This window comes from Dermacentor silvarum, chromosome 4 (genome assembly GCF_013339745.2).
Source record: "Dermacentor silvarum isolate Dsil-2018 chromosome 4, BIME_Dsil_1.4, whole genome shotgun sequence".
Taxonomy (NCBI): domain Eukaryota; kingdom Metazoa; phylum Arthropoda; class Arachnida; order Ixodida; family Ixodidae; genus Dermacentor; species Dermacentor silvarum.
The window spans coordinates 55099541-55117617 of record NC_051157.2 but is presented as its reverse complement, the minus strand read 5'-3'; the positions used below and the strand labels follow the sequence as shown (position 1 = coordinate 55117617).

The 18077-nt window shown below is 46.2% G+C and overlaps 1 protein-coding gene across 1 annotated transcript; it reads left to right on the top strand.

Annotated features, from left to right (window-relative positions):
* Nucleotides 1–1657: 1657 nt before the first annotated feature.
* Nucleotides 1658–8744, top strand: LOC119448122 (uncharacterized). The gene is made up of 2 exons (XM_037711592.2): nt 1658–2427; nt 8539–8744. The coding sequence occupies exons 1-2, from the start codon at nt 2198–2200 to the stop codon at nt 8705–8707; spliced, it is 399 nt and encodes a 132-aa protein (XP_037567520.1). The 5' UTR covers nt 1658–2197; the 3' UTR covers nt 8708–8744.
* The last annotated feature ends 9333 nt before the right edge of the window (nt 8745–18077 follow it).

The following is an 18077-nucleotide window of genomic DNA, read 5'->3' as shown; positions in this document are numbered from 1 at the left end:
AGAGGCTTCCATAGAGTCTAGAGCTCCCTATGTAGCACCCATGCGTGGATTCGGCAACCAGTTTCATGCTTGCCAGCTGTTTAGGCTAATCACACGCATGCCAAACGTAAGCTCAAGCTAAGGTCAATGTGTGTCCATAATATGATTACATAATGAGATGAAACAAGAAAGCTTAATGATGTCTAACGTCATTGTCAAGTGCATTACGGGTAAAGTTGAGGTGCTCTCTATTTAGCCAAGAAAATCGGATGTCATTGAGACGAAACGCAGGATTCCAATCTTCGTGTGAATTGGTGGCGCTATCTGGCTAAGGTGGTTTAAATTACTAACTCTCGGGCGCACCAAACTTAAATAGCATTGGATCTTTCCAAAACATATGGAATTAATTTTACGTGCAGTCCATGCCTACGTTTCACGTTCCGACGGTTATCTTGATATTTTGAAAATCTATGGCGTAATATTACATTAAATTAGGCATACTGGGAATAATTTCGCTGTTTACAATCAAATTGCATGATGATGGCGCCTACGTGGTTGTCACTTATCCTCCCAGTTCTTCCTCTAGAGTTAGTTATACTAATTATATGGAGGTCGCACTTTGGTGACCGCCTTCGAGATGATCAGCGTTACGCCATTTCAGACGCAGGTCATCACCATGCTGCTTTAGAACACGAGCAACCAGTGTAGTAGCTCAACTAAAAAAAAGCGCAGCCATCGAAGAAAGTAAAATGCGGTCTCTGCTGAATGTGGTAATTCTGAAAGTGCGCGTCGCTATGCCTGACTTCAGAACCAGTCACGTATGACAAATAAAGCATTTCGCAGCAATAGTGGGATCACGTCGATAACTCAGGCGGTGCACTCTATAAATCTCGAACACTGTGTGGCTGATAGCCACGGGCTCGTCGTTTCAAACATTATTGTGGCTTTTTGTACAAGCGTTCTCGGAGCTAACTGTCCACGATCATTGCGTCGCCTGGCAATTGCTATAGAAAGGGCAAAGCTTCAGAATGAAGGTTTTATTAAAAGTTAGGCTAATGAAAACTCCCAAGAAGTAACCACTCCTAAGCATAGACATGAGATATGAAGTTTCTATTGACGTACATTTGATGAACTGACACGGAAGGTTAGAGTGTGGGAAGCCAGAGGTAGAATAACAGTGTGCTTTGTGTTGTGTAGTTAGCTGCCTAGCTATGGGATGAGCAGGGAGAACAGCGAACGTAGCTTATTGATTCGCACTGGTGCAACCATGCATGCCAAGGAAATCAGATGTCATTGAGACGAAACGCCGGATTCCAATCTTCGTGTGAATTGGTGGCGCTATCTGGCTAAGGTGGTTTAAATTACTAACTCTCGGGCGCACCAAACTTAAATAGCATTGTATCATGCGTCTGAACGCTGCCGTGGATCGGGAAACGCTTCACTCATCAGCCTCAAACAAGCCACAAAACGGGCGTGCGTCCGTCACTGTTCAGATTGATGTCTCCTTTGTGTTTTAGTTCAGGCAGCTGGCGTTGGCAGACTCTTCTAGGAAGCTGAAACAGCCACGACGCCATATGGCCATTCCCCGGCGTCTATATAATTGAAGTATACGTATACCCGCCTACTAGCGTTGAAGTGAGAAAACATTGACTTACGTTCAACTCTTGTAATCCTGGTTATCACGAGCGAAACGTCTGTTTGGCTTGGTTTTGCAAAGACTATGCACACGGTGTTTCATTAATGCACGCTTCCGCGCTTGGCAAGCTTCTCTATAACGTGATAATCTGGTCTCCCTTTGCTCCGGTGTTCCAGAAGGCAACTTTGCCTTTGCTTGAGATTTCGCAGCCTGTCGTCCAGCTATATCTACTGGATGATTGGATTCAGCCTGTCGCTTGCGCTGAAGCGCACGCACAGACAGCCCAGCCGATGCGCCATTCATGGCGAGACTGAGTGACCAAGCGCCGGCGTAGCAGCCGTTAAACCCTCGCCTAGTCACGTGATACCACAGCGGCGAGGCTCCCAGCAAGCGCAGCTGCGACGCCTCTCCACAGAGGATCACGTGGCGTGACGTCACACCTGCCGCGCTGGCGCTCCGGCGGCACAAGGTCATTGCGACGCGATGAGTGACCTTGCGAGACATGGCGTAGAAGAAGCTTTCGCTCTAAAATGAATTGAAACTTATCGTGAAACCTGTGCTCGACAGGTGATCCACCACTGCATGCTGACGCAGTACGCCAACAATGCCTCCAACAACGGAGCCGAGGTACACTTCTTTGTGTTGAATGAACAATGGAGCGCGGCGAAAATCCGCGTCCACAACCACTCCTCGTACGGCGATGACCTCTACTTCGTTTCGGGGTCTGTGCTGGATGAAGCTGGGATCACGGCTGCGCAGCGGCGCCTTGCCGAGGAGCTCATGGACAACGTGGCCGCGTTCGCCAGGACCGGGTGAGTGCCGTTGGGCCGACCGCGGTCCTTAGCCAACCACTACTGAAATGTTCTGGACTCAGGTCACTACTTACTCCCGCGGTGACCCAGTGGCTAAAACATTTTTTTGTGATGAGCCTTGGTCCACAGGCAACCACGACAGCTGTATTCCAATTAAAGTGGGATGAAAAAAAAGCGATAGATAAAAACATTCTTGTATATACCTTTAGGTACACGAGAAAACAATTTTAGGTGGTCGAGTTCATTTCCGAATCCTCCAATCCGGCGTCTCGGACAGCACAACTCCTGCTTTATGGCATTAAACTGCGTGATTCAACGAGTGAATCAGTGAGTCAGTCAAGCAAACAAGCCGTTGAAATAATTCAAGTCGAATTATAGGGTTTATTGTCCGGAAGCAACACACAGGCTATGAGGAAAGAATTAATTTCGATCATCTGGGGCTCTTCGACATGCGGCTAAATCTGAGTATGTGAACGTCTTAAACAAAGCTGTTAAGCGACTATAAGCGGTAAAAAAGGTTATATGCCAGTCACTTCGGTTTCCTGAGAAAACTAGATCCCGCCCGTAGTTTACACTTTGAGAAAATGTCGTGTATGTTAGGAGCAATGTGTGGGCGAACATTAATGTGTGCATGCGAGTTAGTAGTTAAATTAAAATTGCTAAATCTTCGTTTACGGCCCGTTTATAGGCGTTATACGAAACGCTTACAAAGTCTCCCGCTTACCTAGAAATAACCAATGAGGGTAGATATTTCATATGTAGAGCAAATGGGGGCCACTTTGTGGGTGACGGGTACCGAAAGTTTGAAGTGCGTTCATTAATTATGTGCTTTGAAAATAATTACAAATTCCAATTTTTAAGCGTTGTGCGAGACATGTAGTTGCTTTTTACCAGAGTCCTCGGGGAACTGTGCAAGCCATGTTTATATTTTGTTGAAGTAGGAAGCATGTCGTGAGTGATGAGCTATAAATGTTTAATCTGTGTAAAGTATTTACTGTATTTGTAAAAAGCCACATATTCAAGCGTTGCAAAGTGTCATACTGTCTTTGTCCGCAATGTTTCCCAGACTCCTAATATAACTATACAAGACAACAACTTCCAATTCAGTAAAAATATGGGGAATGTTAATTGTAATGTCCTGTGAAGCTTTTACATTTCTATCCTAATTAGAAGCGTTGCAAATAATTACCAAACTCTTGTTTTTTTTCTTCCCCTACTCTCGTGCGGTATACGAGGTTCGTATAGTTAGTTTTTCAGGTGTCCTCGTTGAACCATGCAGGACACCTAGATTATATTTGCCGACAATAGGGGCACGTTATGGGTAACATGTAGGCAAAGTTTAAAGTGTGTGGGTTAATTATAGTATTTGCAATTATTTATGTATGTGTGCTCCGGAGCATTATGAGGGCGTTTCACGAGAGCCTTAAATTTTAGCCCATTGCTCTGGGCGTAAGTGAAAATGCCACAAAGATCAAATTTAGCGAACATGTGGAGAACGCTATGGAAATTTGTGCGCCAATTGAATTGCATGTGGATCAAATACAGCTTTTGTAAAACAAATTCCTTCAGCGAGTGCTCGAAATTATTAAATGATCATTTCTCACTGTTTTCTCACAGTGTCCCAAAGGAACTATGCGTTACACAAAGTTTATATTTGGGTGAAAATTAAGGGCATGTTATTGCTTACTGTGTAGACGAAATTGAAAATGTTTGGCGGCCTATGAAATAAGTTACATACGCAAGTGCTCCGGAGCCTAGTAACTGTGTTTTGCGATCACCACAAAAGTTGGCCTGCTGCCATGGCATCATTACAATTGCCACCGAGATCACAAATTTAACGAACATGAGACAAACGGTACGCCAAATATTTTTACGAAGTTAAATGAATGTGGATCAAATACAGCCTCTGTAAAAAAAAAATTTTTAGCAAGTGCTCAAAAGTGTTATATGGCCATTTTATGCTATGTTTCACAGTGTCCTGCGGGAAGTCACCGTTACACCAAGTTCATATTTGGCGAAAGTAAAGGACACGGTATTCGTTATGCGCTGGCAAAATTTAAAGTTTACGTATTCGAGCACTTTACAGCTTATTTGATTGACTTTTGCGAGAACAGCAATATTTATCACGCAGCCCTGGCTGCGTGATAAATATAAATAAACAGACAAGTACTACGAAGGTGAAGCTTAGCAAAAAGTCAAATTTACCTAAAAGGCAACGTAGGCGCCTATGCCGGTTTGTTCTGTGGCGTTTCCATCAGAGTAGGAATATGGCAGATCAGTTCAGCGGAATTCCGCAATGTGTAGTAAGGTTCATGAAAGGAAAAAAAATGTCACAGTTTCGCCCTAAGGGCGAAGCAATGAATGCGATAGCAACACAGCAATGTCATACGAAGTAAGGTGAGCGGCTTTGGTAGCAATATGAATTGTAGTAAACATGAGCTGATTAAGTAAGCAGGTGTGCTGCGGCGTAAGTAGACCGACATGAAGAGAGACTCGATGACCACGAGAAGGCGCGTGTGCAAACGGTGGTGTTGATGAGAAGCGCTTCCCGTGGGCAGCGCGTGCGAAGGGACACACCTGTAGCTGCTGCACTGCCGATCCGGGCAGCATTGCATGTGTAGCGTGCGTTGGAAAATGTGGCCCGACTATTACTAACTGAATGAACAAGCGTGGTGTGAGCGCGCACAAACAAACAGGAATAGATCACACTGAACGACTGCAGACAACGACTGTCAAAACGCTGGCAGCGAGCGTATATGCGCCGCAGCGGGCGAAGGTACGTGCGGTCTATCGCTTCAACGGAAACTGACTGGCGAATGCACGACGCATAAAGGTCAGAGCCGTGTGGAGATAAGAGACGGTGCGGACGAGCGACGAGCACGGTTGTTGGCAGAGTAGAAGTGCGCCCCCCCCCCCCTCCCTCCGACGCTGGCTTCCCGCTTCCTTGCTTGCACGTGGGAGAGATAAGAGACGGTGCGGGCGAGCGACGAGCGCGGTTGTTGGCAAAGTAGAAGTGCCCCCCCCCCCCCCCCCGCTCTGTCCGGCGCTGGGCGCTGGCTTCCCGCTTCCTAGCTTGCGCGTGGGTGATTGAGTGCGTTCGCTCTCCGTGATAGCGCGCCTCCCCGCACGCTTCCGCTCGGGCATACGGCGCGCGGCGAAGATTTTATCTATAGGGAACCTCACGGCGACGGCGACGACGACGGCGACGGCGACGGCAGAAATCCGGTAGAAGTGTCCATATAATTGCTATCGCAATAAAATGGGCGGACCCCCATGACAAACTTGTGGGCGAAAGTTGAATGAAACAAATAAGTCCCTGCAAAAAAAATTAAGCAAGTATTCGAAAGTGTCATGCTCTCGTTTCCTATTCCCAATGTCAGAGAGAACTCTGTATTAATATATATATATATATATATATATATATATATATATATATATATATATACCTTTATAGAGATAAGCAGGGGGGGGGGGAGAAGGGGGATAGTAGGGGCACTGCGTGACGAAATTTGAACGTTTCTGGCCTAGTCAGGGGCGTTACAAACTTAACTCTCATACCTTGGGTATTCCCATGTGTTATGCAAGGTTTGACCGGTGTGCTCAGTGAACTAAACGAGGCGCCTTGTTTAAGTAAGGGCCAGTTAATGGGTGATGTGTAAGCAAAGCTTAATATGGGTAGATTAATTGCGACATTTCCAATAAATTACATATGCAAGCACTCCGGAGCGTTATAAGTGTTTTACAAGAGCTCTGAATTCACGTAGCCTGTTTCCCTGGCAGAACTACTCATGTCATCGAGATGAAATTCAGCAAAAATGAAGGGGCGGGGGTGGGGGGGGGGGGGGGGGGGGTACACTCTGTGGGAAAAGATAAATGCGACAAAAAATTCACGCAAGCGTTTTAAAGTGTCATATGGCGGTTATCAGCTATGCTTCCCAATGTCCCGAGAAATGTCAGCTTTACGCTAATAGTGAATTCCACTGGCGGATCTGGAGCGGTGTGCCGAATCCACGACGGAGCAAGAAAATCCGCCGCGGAGCGATCCGATCCCGATCGACCAGTGAAAAATAAACACGCTCCGGCAGGGATTGCAGCGGAAGTTGTCGCACGCATCCGGTTACCCATGTTGCCAATCTCGCATTAGACCACGTTGGGGGTTCTAGGCACAGCGGCAACTGCACATCGCGTGTGCAGTGTGCACAGGCATACATACCTCCTCCTCCGAGTACACGTGTACGACTTCTTCGACGTAGCCGACGATTTTGGGGCGTTTGTGCGGAGGCTCTGCAAACATTTCATTAAATAAAATTTCGTACAGTACGTACGACTCATCCTCATCGCTGCTGCTGCTGCTTTCTGAAGAGGAACTGTGCGAACTGTCGCTGTCGCTCAAAGCAACGAGCAATCCGGCAGGGTCGAACGACGCCATTTCAGAACTGTAAACAACGCCACAGGGTTACCAGACAGCGCTTGAAAAAGCGCTGCAAGCAACCGACGTACCCGATTGTTCCGGAAGTGACGGCGCCTAGTCGCTGGAGTTCCGGCGAAATCCGGCTCTATAAGACGGATCAACGCGGAGCGCTCCGTCGCGGAGCAAGTTGCCCCAAATCGCCCAGTGGAACATGCGATCTTGCTCTGGATCCGCCGGTGGAATTCAAATTCTCGGCCGCGGAGCAAAAAAAACTTGCTCCAGATCCGCCAGTGGAATTTACTATTAGTTTACGTTTGGCGAAAATTGGGATCATGTTAACTTCAATAAGACCAAACTTGAACGTTTATTGCCTGATTGGAAGCGTTGCAAATAATCGCTGAACTTTCTTTTTTCTATGTCTCTGCTTATGCGTTATACCAGGTTCGTTATGTTTCCCCACTGTCCTCGGTGAACTGAAAAGGACGCCTTGTTTACATTTGTTTAAAATGACGGACATCTTATGGGTAATCTGTAGACGAACTTTAGAGTGTGGGGACAAATTACGGCCTTTGTAGTGCATTACATATGCAAGTGATTCAAAGTGTTAAATGTGCGTTTTACGAACAACGTGGAATTTAGCTGGTTTTCACTATGGCCACTGTTATGACCAAGAAAATTTGTGTGAATGAATCACTGCCTTTATAAAAATTCCTTAACATGTGCTCGAAAGGTTATGTGCGGGCAACGTTTGTGATTTAATTACAAGCAACTGAATTTTTTTTCTTTTAACTGTTCGAAAAAGATAGCTCGAAACTGAGTTGTGATTCTGCAAAGTCGCACAAGTATGCAGCTGTCAATCCTGATTCCACCGCAATGGGCTCGCTGGGATTCGAACCCGGGGCCTCGTGCACTGCAGCAGTTCTGCCCGTAAGCAATGAGCTACACCGTCGATTGTTCAAATAATTTCGTATGTTCTTCGTGGTAATTCTAGCACCAATTAAGTAAGGTTTGTTAAACCACACCAATAAATCAAGTAACAGATCACTCAAACAAGCACGCAATCAAAGATTTCCAGGTGTTACCCATAACGTTTTCGTACCAATTATGCAGAGTTCATGTGGAATCATTGCACTGTGTACTGAAGCGTTTAACCCCTTATAGAGCCATATAATGAGAAAATAACTTTAAAATGCATTCCTGGCTTATTGTACCTATATACTAAACCACTCGTGAAGAAATGCGCAAAGACAAAATCGTTTATTTCAGAAATATTTCAGAATTCTAGTACTTCCCGTGCATTGCGAACGCCAAGATTTTCAAATTAGGATCATGGGACATCCACATTTCATGGCTGCTTGTGTTCATATTTGAGTGTTTGTGAAGCTAGGAACACATGCAGCAATAAAAAAAACATCTTGAAATGAACAGGACGAGCGCGCGTGCTGCCAACACCTTGGTGAAAAATTCCCACGCACTGCTTCCAAAAGGATAAAGCGTGAACTAGCAACATCAAAGAATAGCTACATTACCATACAGCCGCGCAGTTAGTAAAAACACGCCAGCGTGTGTGTATGTTTTCAAACGGTAACACCACTTGAATAAAAAATAAGAAACATGACCAATTCGCGCCAGCCCATCGCGCGTCTTTCGCCAATCTTGAACTTGAAGGTAACTCTACACACGCCGCTGTTTCCTTGCAGGAAACCCGGTCCCGTGAAGGGCGTGGGGGAGTGGCCATTGCGATCCGTCTTAAACGCGGAGGTTGTCATACTCAGCAGCAACGGCAGCCGTGTGGCAGCCTACTGGCGCAACGACTGGTGTACCATATTCATGAACTTTATGCTCCACAGGACTAGACCGCGCCCGTGATGACAGCTCCCTCATGGCGGACCCCATCTGTCTGCGATCCGTATAGCGAGTTTTACTGCTGGGTTCAATCAATCGATCGATTTCAATTTATTTCCAATGGTTGAGAAGTACGAGTAAACCTGTCATTTTATGGATCTCTGTTCACTAACTTTTTCGTCCTAGACGTTTCCTTGTTCCTGGTACATCTCGACCCAGGAATCACCTTTATAACGTGAGTAGCGCTGAAAATAACCGCTTATTCTCCGTGCTGTGGCTCAAGGCGTTCTACCTTATTCAGTCAAATTTGTTGTTGCTGTTGTTGTTGTTGTTGTTGTTGTTGTTGTTGTTGTTGTTGTTGTTGTTGTTGTTGTTGTTGTTGTTGTTGTTGTTGTTGTTGTTGTTGTTGTTGTTGTTGTTGTTGTTGTTGTTGTTGTTGTTGTTGTTGTTGTTGTTGTTGTTGTTGTTGTTGTTGTTTTGCCCTAGGAACCTGCAACCTGTGCAATGAAGACAGAGTATATGGCAGTTACCGCCATCTTGCAATGGCACATCTGCCTACAGCAGATGAAGCAACATCACTGTTCTTATGCAGTGCGTATCTGCAGCGTCTGTGCGGCAGCTAAGCGGTATCCCTAAATCTATCGTACAACCCCGGAACATTTTGAAAAATCCCGCACTCACCGAGCCTTTAGAGAGCGGCGCCATCTCTCGCTAATAATAGTAGTCTGGACTTGCACGGCCGCTGCGTTCAAGCGTCAATTTTTTTTTCTTTCACTTGATTACGCTAAAACGTCGCAACCTTTGTCCCCGATGCAAGGTGACGCTTTTATATAGTCCACAAATATGTCCCATCCTGTGTTTTGAGCTGCACCGGCAAACGGCTTTCGATATGCGCAATAGCCGCGGATCTCAGAGTCCGCATATCTGCAAAATAGTTGGCGTCATGCCTGTCAGGTGACGCTAACTTCGTTTCGTTAAATCTGATCCTTCTCTGCAGATGGCGATAGCACAGCTCTTAGCTTCTCAGCGTCATGAACGTTTAAAAAGTGTGTGCAAGAGTGTGGAGCACGTTGGCTGCTTCAACGAAAGTGAATTACTCAGCATTAATCACACGTATGACACGAAAGGTAGATATTGGCATGCACCGTAAAGAAGCTGTACTTACGCATAATGCAAGCAGACGCCTGGTGTGCGAGTTGATGTGCTGAAACAAGTTATGCTATGACCAACACAGCGTTACCGTTTCGCCGTTAGAGTTTAGCGAACCCCCCCCCCCTCCTCCCCAGTTACGCATGCGCGGTAAACCGCATGTTTGCGCAATCGGATGGAGGCGCCATTGGTAGTGGTAATGGTAAACGGTAACTACTATGTTACATGCATACCTGAAAATGGTTAGTTAACAGCAACACGGTGGTTTCCAATGTTTAAGATGAGAGCGGGGCCTAAGATGTGAAAAGGTTTCTATGGTAAACGTGCGCTGTTGAGAAAATAGGAGCTGCCCACCGTGATTTGTAGAGTCTGCACCGGTACCGCGCCGAATAACGAGTACGCTTTTCCGAACGACGTACGTAGAGAACAACGAATCATTGAAAAATTCTGTAAGATTTAGTACAGACCAGTAAGAATGCGAGATGTAGAAGTGGTTTTTCAGTTTTTCTCAGCATTCGCATCGACAGTCGTAAAACCAACTCTTAAAAAAATCCCCAGCCCTTCCCCTGTCGAGAAAATGGGGGTAAGCGAAGCTTGTCGTGTGTGTACCTGACCTACTACTTTTCCTTCCCTTTCGTACTACTTGCTCTCGTTTGGCGGCGTGGTTAGCAGCATTCGACCGCCATTGCTGCTTGCGATTGTTCGAAATTAAATTGCTTCAAAATTAGATCTGGCCGTCACAGTAAGACAATGAATGGCTCATATCCCCTTAAGCAATGGCTCTTAACCCCGGACGACAGAAGAGAAGATTACGACGACAGAAGAGAAGATAAATTCTACACTGGAATGATGAGCGGCAACGGAGCCAGCTGGAGTAGAAGAAGACGAGGAAGAATGCGGGAGCAGTGACACGAGCGCTTGCCGAGCACGAGCACCAGCGCAACCCGAGGGGCGCCAACGAGCCAGCTGCGGAAGACGACGATGACGCTCGAACCACTGCTTATGATGATAGTTTTCTGCGGACAGGTTATGCTAACAGACGCATTTCGTTTTGCCTAGCCTTCGCTTTAAACAATACACCGCCCATGCACCCCGTACGGATGGTAAACCAGCGAAGCTGAAATGTGCGGCCCCGGTATGAGCTACATGTGATTTCTTTCTTTTGTTTTTTGTTTTCTTTTTCTTTATTTCTTTATTTCTCTCTTTCTTTCTTGTCCCTGGCTCATACCCGCACAACCCTGGCTCATAACCGCATATCGATCCACCACGGTGGTTATGTGCCATTTGTACAGAGGATCATCATCATCATCATCCAATGCGGGTAGGCGCCATGGTGCACACGTGATTTCATAATCGTTAATCATGACGTAACTGACGAGCATGCAATGATATTGATGTCATGACTGATAGTCATTGGTTTTGACCACCTGGGGTTCTCTTAACGTACATCCAATGCACAGTACATGAGCGTTGCCACGGCCAGGACTCGACCAGTAAGTTTCTTAACAGTTGTCGCTGATTCTACAGCGAAAGAGTCTTGTGTAATCAGATTGCGCACGAGAAGTTAACAATGTGTACTCCCCTGAGCAAAGGTATATGGACCCAGAGATTCTGCGATCAAGTCGTTTTTCTTCGCCTATGAATGTAACTTGAAATTGCGCGTTGCATTCCGAACTTCACATTGCAAACTTTCGAGTGCATTCGTCAATTTCAGCTTGTGCGTTTGAATTACCAACAAATTAAGCTGTTTTGGTGCGCGTATGGACCGTATTGATTTGATCACGGGTATAAATTCTCGAATCAACACGAGCAACAGCGATTACTGCGGAACTTACGATGATGCACATGACGGGCTTGACCCGTAAGCTAAGATTTCGACGAGCGACGAGTGTTCCATCCGGAATAAATTTGCCCACCTGCGGTTCTTTAACTTTAGCGTCGCATTCAGGTAACTTGCTTTACAGCATTGTTTGGAGCTCCACAAACCGTTAGCAGCTGGACTAACGTGTTCGTGTAAGGCAAGCAGTTGCGTAACGCCAGATTATGTGTGTGTTGTGTGACCCCAGTTTGTGTGTCACTACAACAGCACGACGACGACCACGGGGACGACTATCATATGACGGCAACGGCATGACTTCTACTCCGGCCTTTCGACGCCACTTTACATGTCGATTACTGTGTTCTACTGAGGTAATGCTGAGGTAATGCTAATGTCAAAGGAACACGGATTGTGACGTCATCTGCGAGGGTTACACAATCCTTTGTGCATATATATATCTGGCATGTGGTCTGTGTTAAAACGACGATGGAATTTGTACGCCGGCGAAGAAACTTTAAAACCTGTTCGATATGGGCCGATCATAAAGGTGGTACAATGTCACGCATCTTCTACGTAGCGTTAGCTGCTGTGAGGGAGGGAGTGGGGAATGTGGACCGGAGACGGGATTGTAGCCGGTGAGCTTGTCAGGCGTATCCACTTGGAATTAATTTCCAGAATGACACCAGTTTGGAGATATATGCACCATCAAACTCGCCGTATAAAAATGCACTGTTGTTCCACTTACTTTTTTTACCAAAATGCTGTATTACACATTGTAGCTCAAAAGTAACTGGAACGCCCATGTATTTCGTCCCACACTTTGGGAAATAATATCTCTACACGAATGTCATCCTGGAAATTCATTTCAAGTGGATGCATCTCTCAAACTCACCGGCTACAATTCGTAAATTGCAATATGGGTCGCAAAGTAATTCACTAAGAAGTTCAGTAGTCAATGTTTTGGTAATTAGTTGAATACGTGTTTCGATTTCTCGTGCTACTAATGTCCGCCTCATCGAATAACCCAGTTCAACGATAATAATTAGGCTTCCTGCCACAGGCGATTTCTAAAAATTCCGTAAAATTTAAAAATGAACACCCTGTATATAATTTCAAGTATTTCACTGAATAAACCATTCTTGCAGCAGCTGTGGATCCGCCCACATCAGACATAGCACCTATTAGCCGCGAAAGTGCCTTGGTTAGCGAAAGAATGATTCGCATTACAAGTTAATTGGTGAATCATTTTAGTTACTTACTGGGACATTTCGAATTGTCAAGCAGGTAATTCCCACGCCATCCATAAATGTAACTGAAAGGGTGAAACAACGCTGTCTGTTACAGGTAACCTTAATTTAATTTTTTTTTATTCTAGTTTCCTTATACAAGAAACTAGAGGGTCACGCACAAAAGGTGCTTCCTTGCACCTGACTGCGTCCGGGGCCCTATACAAACTGTACACGGAAGAAACAGCGATATACAAATCAAGAACATGTTTCAATATCTACTAACATAGAAAAAGAAAAAAATGTGCACAGAAATCATCAAGCAAACAGTAAACAGAATTCAAAACACTGACGGTATCCACGCCTTATCTCGCGACACACAGGCACAATTGTACATGAGCAACAAGTAATATCACGCCAAAAAAAATGTCACAGTTTCGCCCTAAGGGCGAAGCAATGAATGCGATAGCAACACAGCAATGTCATACGAAGTAAGGTGAGCGGCTTTGGTAGCAATATGAATTGTAGTAAACATGAGCTGATTAAGTAAGCAGGTGTGCTGCGGCGTAAGTAGACCGACATGAAGAGAGACTCGATGACCACGAGAAGGCGCGCGTGAAACGGTGGTGTTGATGAGAAGCGCTTCCCGTGGGCAGCGCGTGCGAAGCGACACACCTGTAGTGCTGCACTGTCGATCCGGGCAGCATTTCATGTGTAGCGTGCGTTGGAAAATGTGGCCCGACTATTACTAACTGTGGTGTGAGCGCGCACAAACAAACATGAATAGATCGCACTGAATGACTGCAGACGACTGTCAAAACGCTGGCAGCAAGCGCATACGCCGCAGCGGGCGAAGGTACGTGCGGTCTATCGCTTCAACGGAAACTGAGCGGCGAATGCACAGTGCATAAAGGTCAGAGCCGTGTGGAGATAAGAGACGGTGCGGGGCGAGCGACGAGCGCGGTTGTTGGCAGAGTAGAAGTGCGCCCCTCCGCGCTCCCTCCGGCGCTGGCATCCCGCTTCCTTGCTTGCGCGTGGGTGATTGAGTGCGTTCGCTCTCCGTGATAGCGCGCGGCCCCCCACGCTTCCGCTCGGGCATACGGCGCGCGGCGAAGATTTTATCTATACGGAACCTCACGGCGACGGCGACGGCAGAAATGCGGTTGAAGTGTACATATAATTGCTATCGCAATAAAATTGATCTGTCATAAAAAAAGAAAAAAAGGAAAGGGTATGCTTGAAACAACACTAAATAAGTTAACAGAAGAATTTCTTCGTTTAAAGCACTTTTAAATGTAGCTACTGACGAGTACCGTTCTGTTATAGTGATAAGATCCTTATTCTTGTTCAAAAGTTTCGGTATTTTATATTTTAGACTTTGTTCACCGTAGTTTGTTCGCAAGTTTGGTCATCTGTATTTTATTGTTCTAAGATCAAAACTCCGATTCATTACCATGAACGAAAGTTCGAAACTTTGACGGTCTTTTTTTTTATTTCTGTATGCATGTAGGTCGCGAGCTTGCGTTTGTAAAGCTGGTCTACCCTCAATATTCCGTGGAAGTCTCGGAAAGACTGCGTGATTTCGCTATGTTTTAAACCTGCTAAAGCTCTAAAGAAATATGCGCGGTAATTTAAAAAAACGGAGGTGGTATTTACTGATTCGGCAAGCTATCACGCTGGGGGAGCATTCACCGTCAGCTGAAGCGGCTCACTGAAAGACCACGTGAGCAGCGCGTGTTGCGGAAACAAAATAGTATTCAGAAGGTGCGCCGGTGGTGTCGCAGTGGCGTGGTCCTCTTCGGAATTCGGTAGCGTCTTTGGCAGGAAAATGTAGGGCAGCATCGCCGGTCTTTTATCAGCAATTCCACAAAGTCGTGTACATCTGCTCAGAGTCATTGTTTCTGTTTTTCCTTCTTTGTTTTTTTTTTTTTCCTGAAGGAAGGATTGTGTATGGGAGTATGGACATGGCCGTCACAATCAGCGGGGCCGCGCCCTCTGCCATCTATAGGAGGCGCTGGTCCAGTGCGTGCAAACTGGCCTCACTTCATTACGGGGCACACCGCAAGAGAAGCAGTTGCCGCCCGAAGCCCCGAAGGACGTCCCATTCGAGCACGCCCGGCGCCGTGCGTGCTTGCCGGCCGATAGTAACGCGGCGTGTTTGAACGGCACGGTTCTCCCGGGTTCGCAGGCGTGACGAGCCCGATGAACGCCTGAAGGCACGAGTGATCGTGACAGCAACTCAAGGAGCCGCCCAGGCGAATCCGTAGTATACGTACTCGAGCGTTAGCTGGCCGATGCCCACCTGATGCCTTCCACGTCAAAGCCGGCCAGTTATACAGCCGTATATTTCGACTGCAGTGTTTCCCCGGTACTACTGACCCATTCCAAATAAAGTAAACCGAATGAATTTTCGGCACAGCACAGTTCTGAGAAAGAAAATGCTGCGTATCCCACGCACTGTGGGAATGAATCTTGTAGGAAGCATTTTGCGGGTAGCTGGTTATCAAGCATTGTTTGGGCTTCCACAAAGCGGTACAGCAAGGCCCATGACGATGGTGACAACGGTAAGTGGGGCGGCAATTGCATCACTTCTGTTTTGTTGTACTCCGACGAATAAACGCTACGTAGGGCACAACTTTAACCACAAAGGATGTTTATGTTTATGCAGAACACTGCTCACACGGCTAGGCAGAAATGCGAACGCCATATTAGGCGGATGCATAGTGTGAGAGCTCGACACAGCGATGCGACGTGGACGAAGGCGACGTATGATGCTTGTCGAGGGAAGAACGGTTATGAGAGGCGCATATCTAAATACATTCAAGCATTCTACATCACTTGTGTTAGAATAGCACACACTCATTTACCAAATTTGGCAGCAAAGAAGGGGCACAGTGCCTTGTCCACAAGAATGGGGCAGCCCAATTATAATAATTTTTTTAACTCTACAGAAGCCATCGACGATGATTGTCAAAGTAAGCGATTAGTCAAACGCTTCTAGAAAGCTATTCGCCTTTATATGAAGCAGTCATCAAACCTGGAAGCTCTCACGAATTTTTGCGTAAACTTTAGAATTTGAGGCCGTTCTATGATCTTATGAATGTTACGTCATGTTTTAGGAAACATTAATTCGGTTCGCTGAATCCGGCTTTGAATCCTCAAATATAGTAGCAAAAAAAACAAAAGCTAGACCCGAATTTAACACCAGCTACTCTCTAAGTATGCGATAGCATATTTAGATTGTGATGATCGTAACGTCTCGACAACTGCACGCGCAAGCGTCAAGGGTGACCTCGCACATTCTCATTTATCTAAGTGACGTCTCTATGCTTCGTATCTATTTTGCAATGTTGTGCACACAGTGACGCCATCGCGTACTCTCAATGCACCTCGAGTTTTCTGTTAGATGCCTCCAAAGTGGGTGAAATCTGTCTGTAATGCTATAAATAAAAGCGTGACTGATGGTGGGATCGAAACTCTGTCTTCCAGCACAGTTGCCGAATACTATAACCATTAGGCCAAAATCGCAACGCACGCTTCTTTCGTGCCAAGGCCGCTCCGAGAAAACCCTGGCGCGCGCGTCACGTGTTAGTTGCTGGCATCATTCCTTCGTGACAGGTAGCACTTTGGGACGCTGTGTTAAACAGCACTGCCTTCAGAATCGGCCCATATTTTTAGACTGCACGCCTTCGGCAACGGCCCACATTTTTCGTCAGGCTATACCTACAAGGTGTGTGGGGTCCACCTATAATGCTATCGCATTAAAACTAGGCAATGCAAACAAAAGACAGGACTTACAAACAAACAAAAGTCTGGCGTTTGAATTTTTAATGACCTTGGCGCGACTGCAAAGTTCCAAGGGCTTTACTTAATGGGTTCCTTTACGGTCATGGACAACAGCGGTAGCTCGCACGACGATGATGACCTGAGTGCAGTGAATACGGTATCAATGCGATGCCTCCATTTCTCTGCTGTTTTCACCGTGTTTCGTAACGACCCTACCAACTTAATAGTGAAGTTATTTTAATGACATTTCGACAAACGCACGAGGACTTAAACAAACTCAACAGCTACCACAGTAAAGGAAAGAAAGAAAGAAAGAAAGAAAGAAAGAAAGAAAGAAAGAAAGAAAGAAAGAAAGAAAGAAAGAAAGAAAGAAAGAAAGAAAGAAAGAAAGAAAGAAAGAAAGAAAGAAAGAAAGAAAGGAAATAGTATGAGATGGCTTTGAGTTTATTGACTCAAGGCTTCACTGTCTTCCATTGAGCGTCACGGCTTGTCTCGACGGAATTCAGGTTTGTTGACTCTTCGCCCACAGCCAAAATAAAAGCGGCCGCTTCGTCGCTATTCTACCGGCTAAGTTCTTCGATGCCCGCGCTGTTCCTCAAAGGAATAACTTCTTCCATTTACCAGTGCTTCGTTTTCTCCCTTCTTCGCGAACTGAAAGGAAGACCATCCGGACGCAATTGTTTACACAGACTCGGGTGATACTGCGCGGTTCCCCTCCACGTCCTCAGTTCATCCTAACCACGCTGAAACTTCAATCTGACGGGACAGCTCTCGATATTTCTCGTTGATTTGGCTCGTGTATCCCAGTTCAGTTTCACAGTTAACGTGTGCATGCGTGCGCGTGCCCACACATGCAATCACGCTTGGTAAGAAATGTTGTGCTACCTCTCGCCTACAAACGCCACCTTAATACCTTGTATGGCTTACCGGATCTCTCGTTATCGCGAGGACTATATACGAGCAGCTTTTCTCTCTCTCTCTCTCTCTCTCTCTCTCTCTTGCGGCGAGTGACCGACTCCCCGCAAGAGTCGGAGTCGGAGACGGTGAGTGTGTCCGATGCAGACGCGTATATATTTAGATCTGAACACCGCTTGCGCTATGGCGGCGGACGCTTTCACATCCGTTCAGAGGCTGTCGGCCAAAGTGGAAGCGAGAATTGCGCGATGGCGTGGCACACCGCTTGCGTCACTCACTGTCGCGTACTCTGAATGCGCCGTTTTCTATCCCTCCAATTGGGCGTCAGACGAGCGCAAAGCTAAACCGTACGAGCAAATCCTGACGTTACGGGACCGAGAAGATGACGTCTATTTGTCAAAACAACGGCATAAATGAAAGGTGTGCTGAGCTTCAACCAAACTACCATGTGTGTGCTCATGTCTCTCTGAATACGTGATGCCGCGAAGCTTCGCAACAT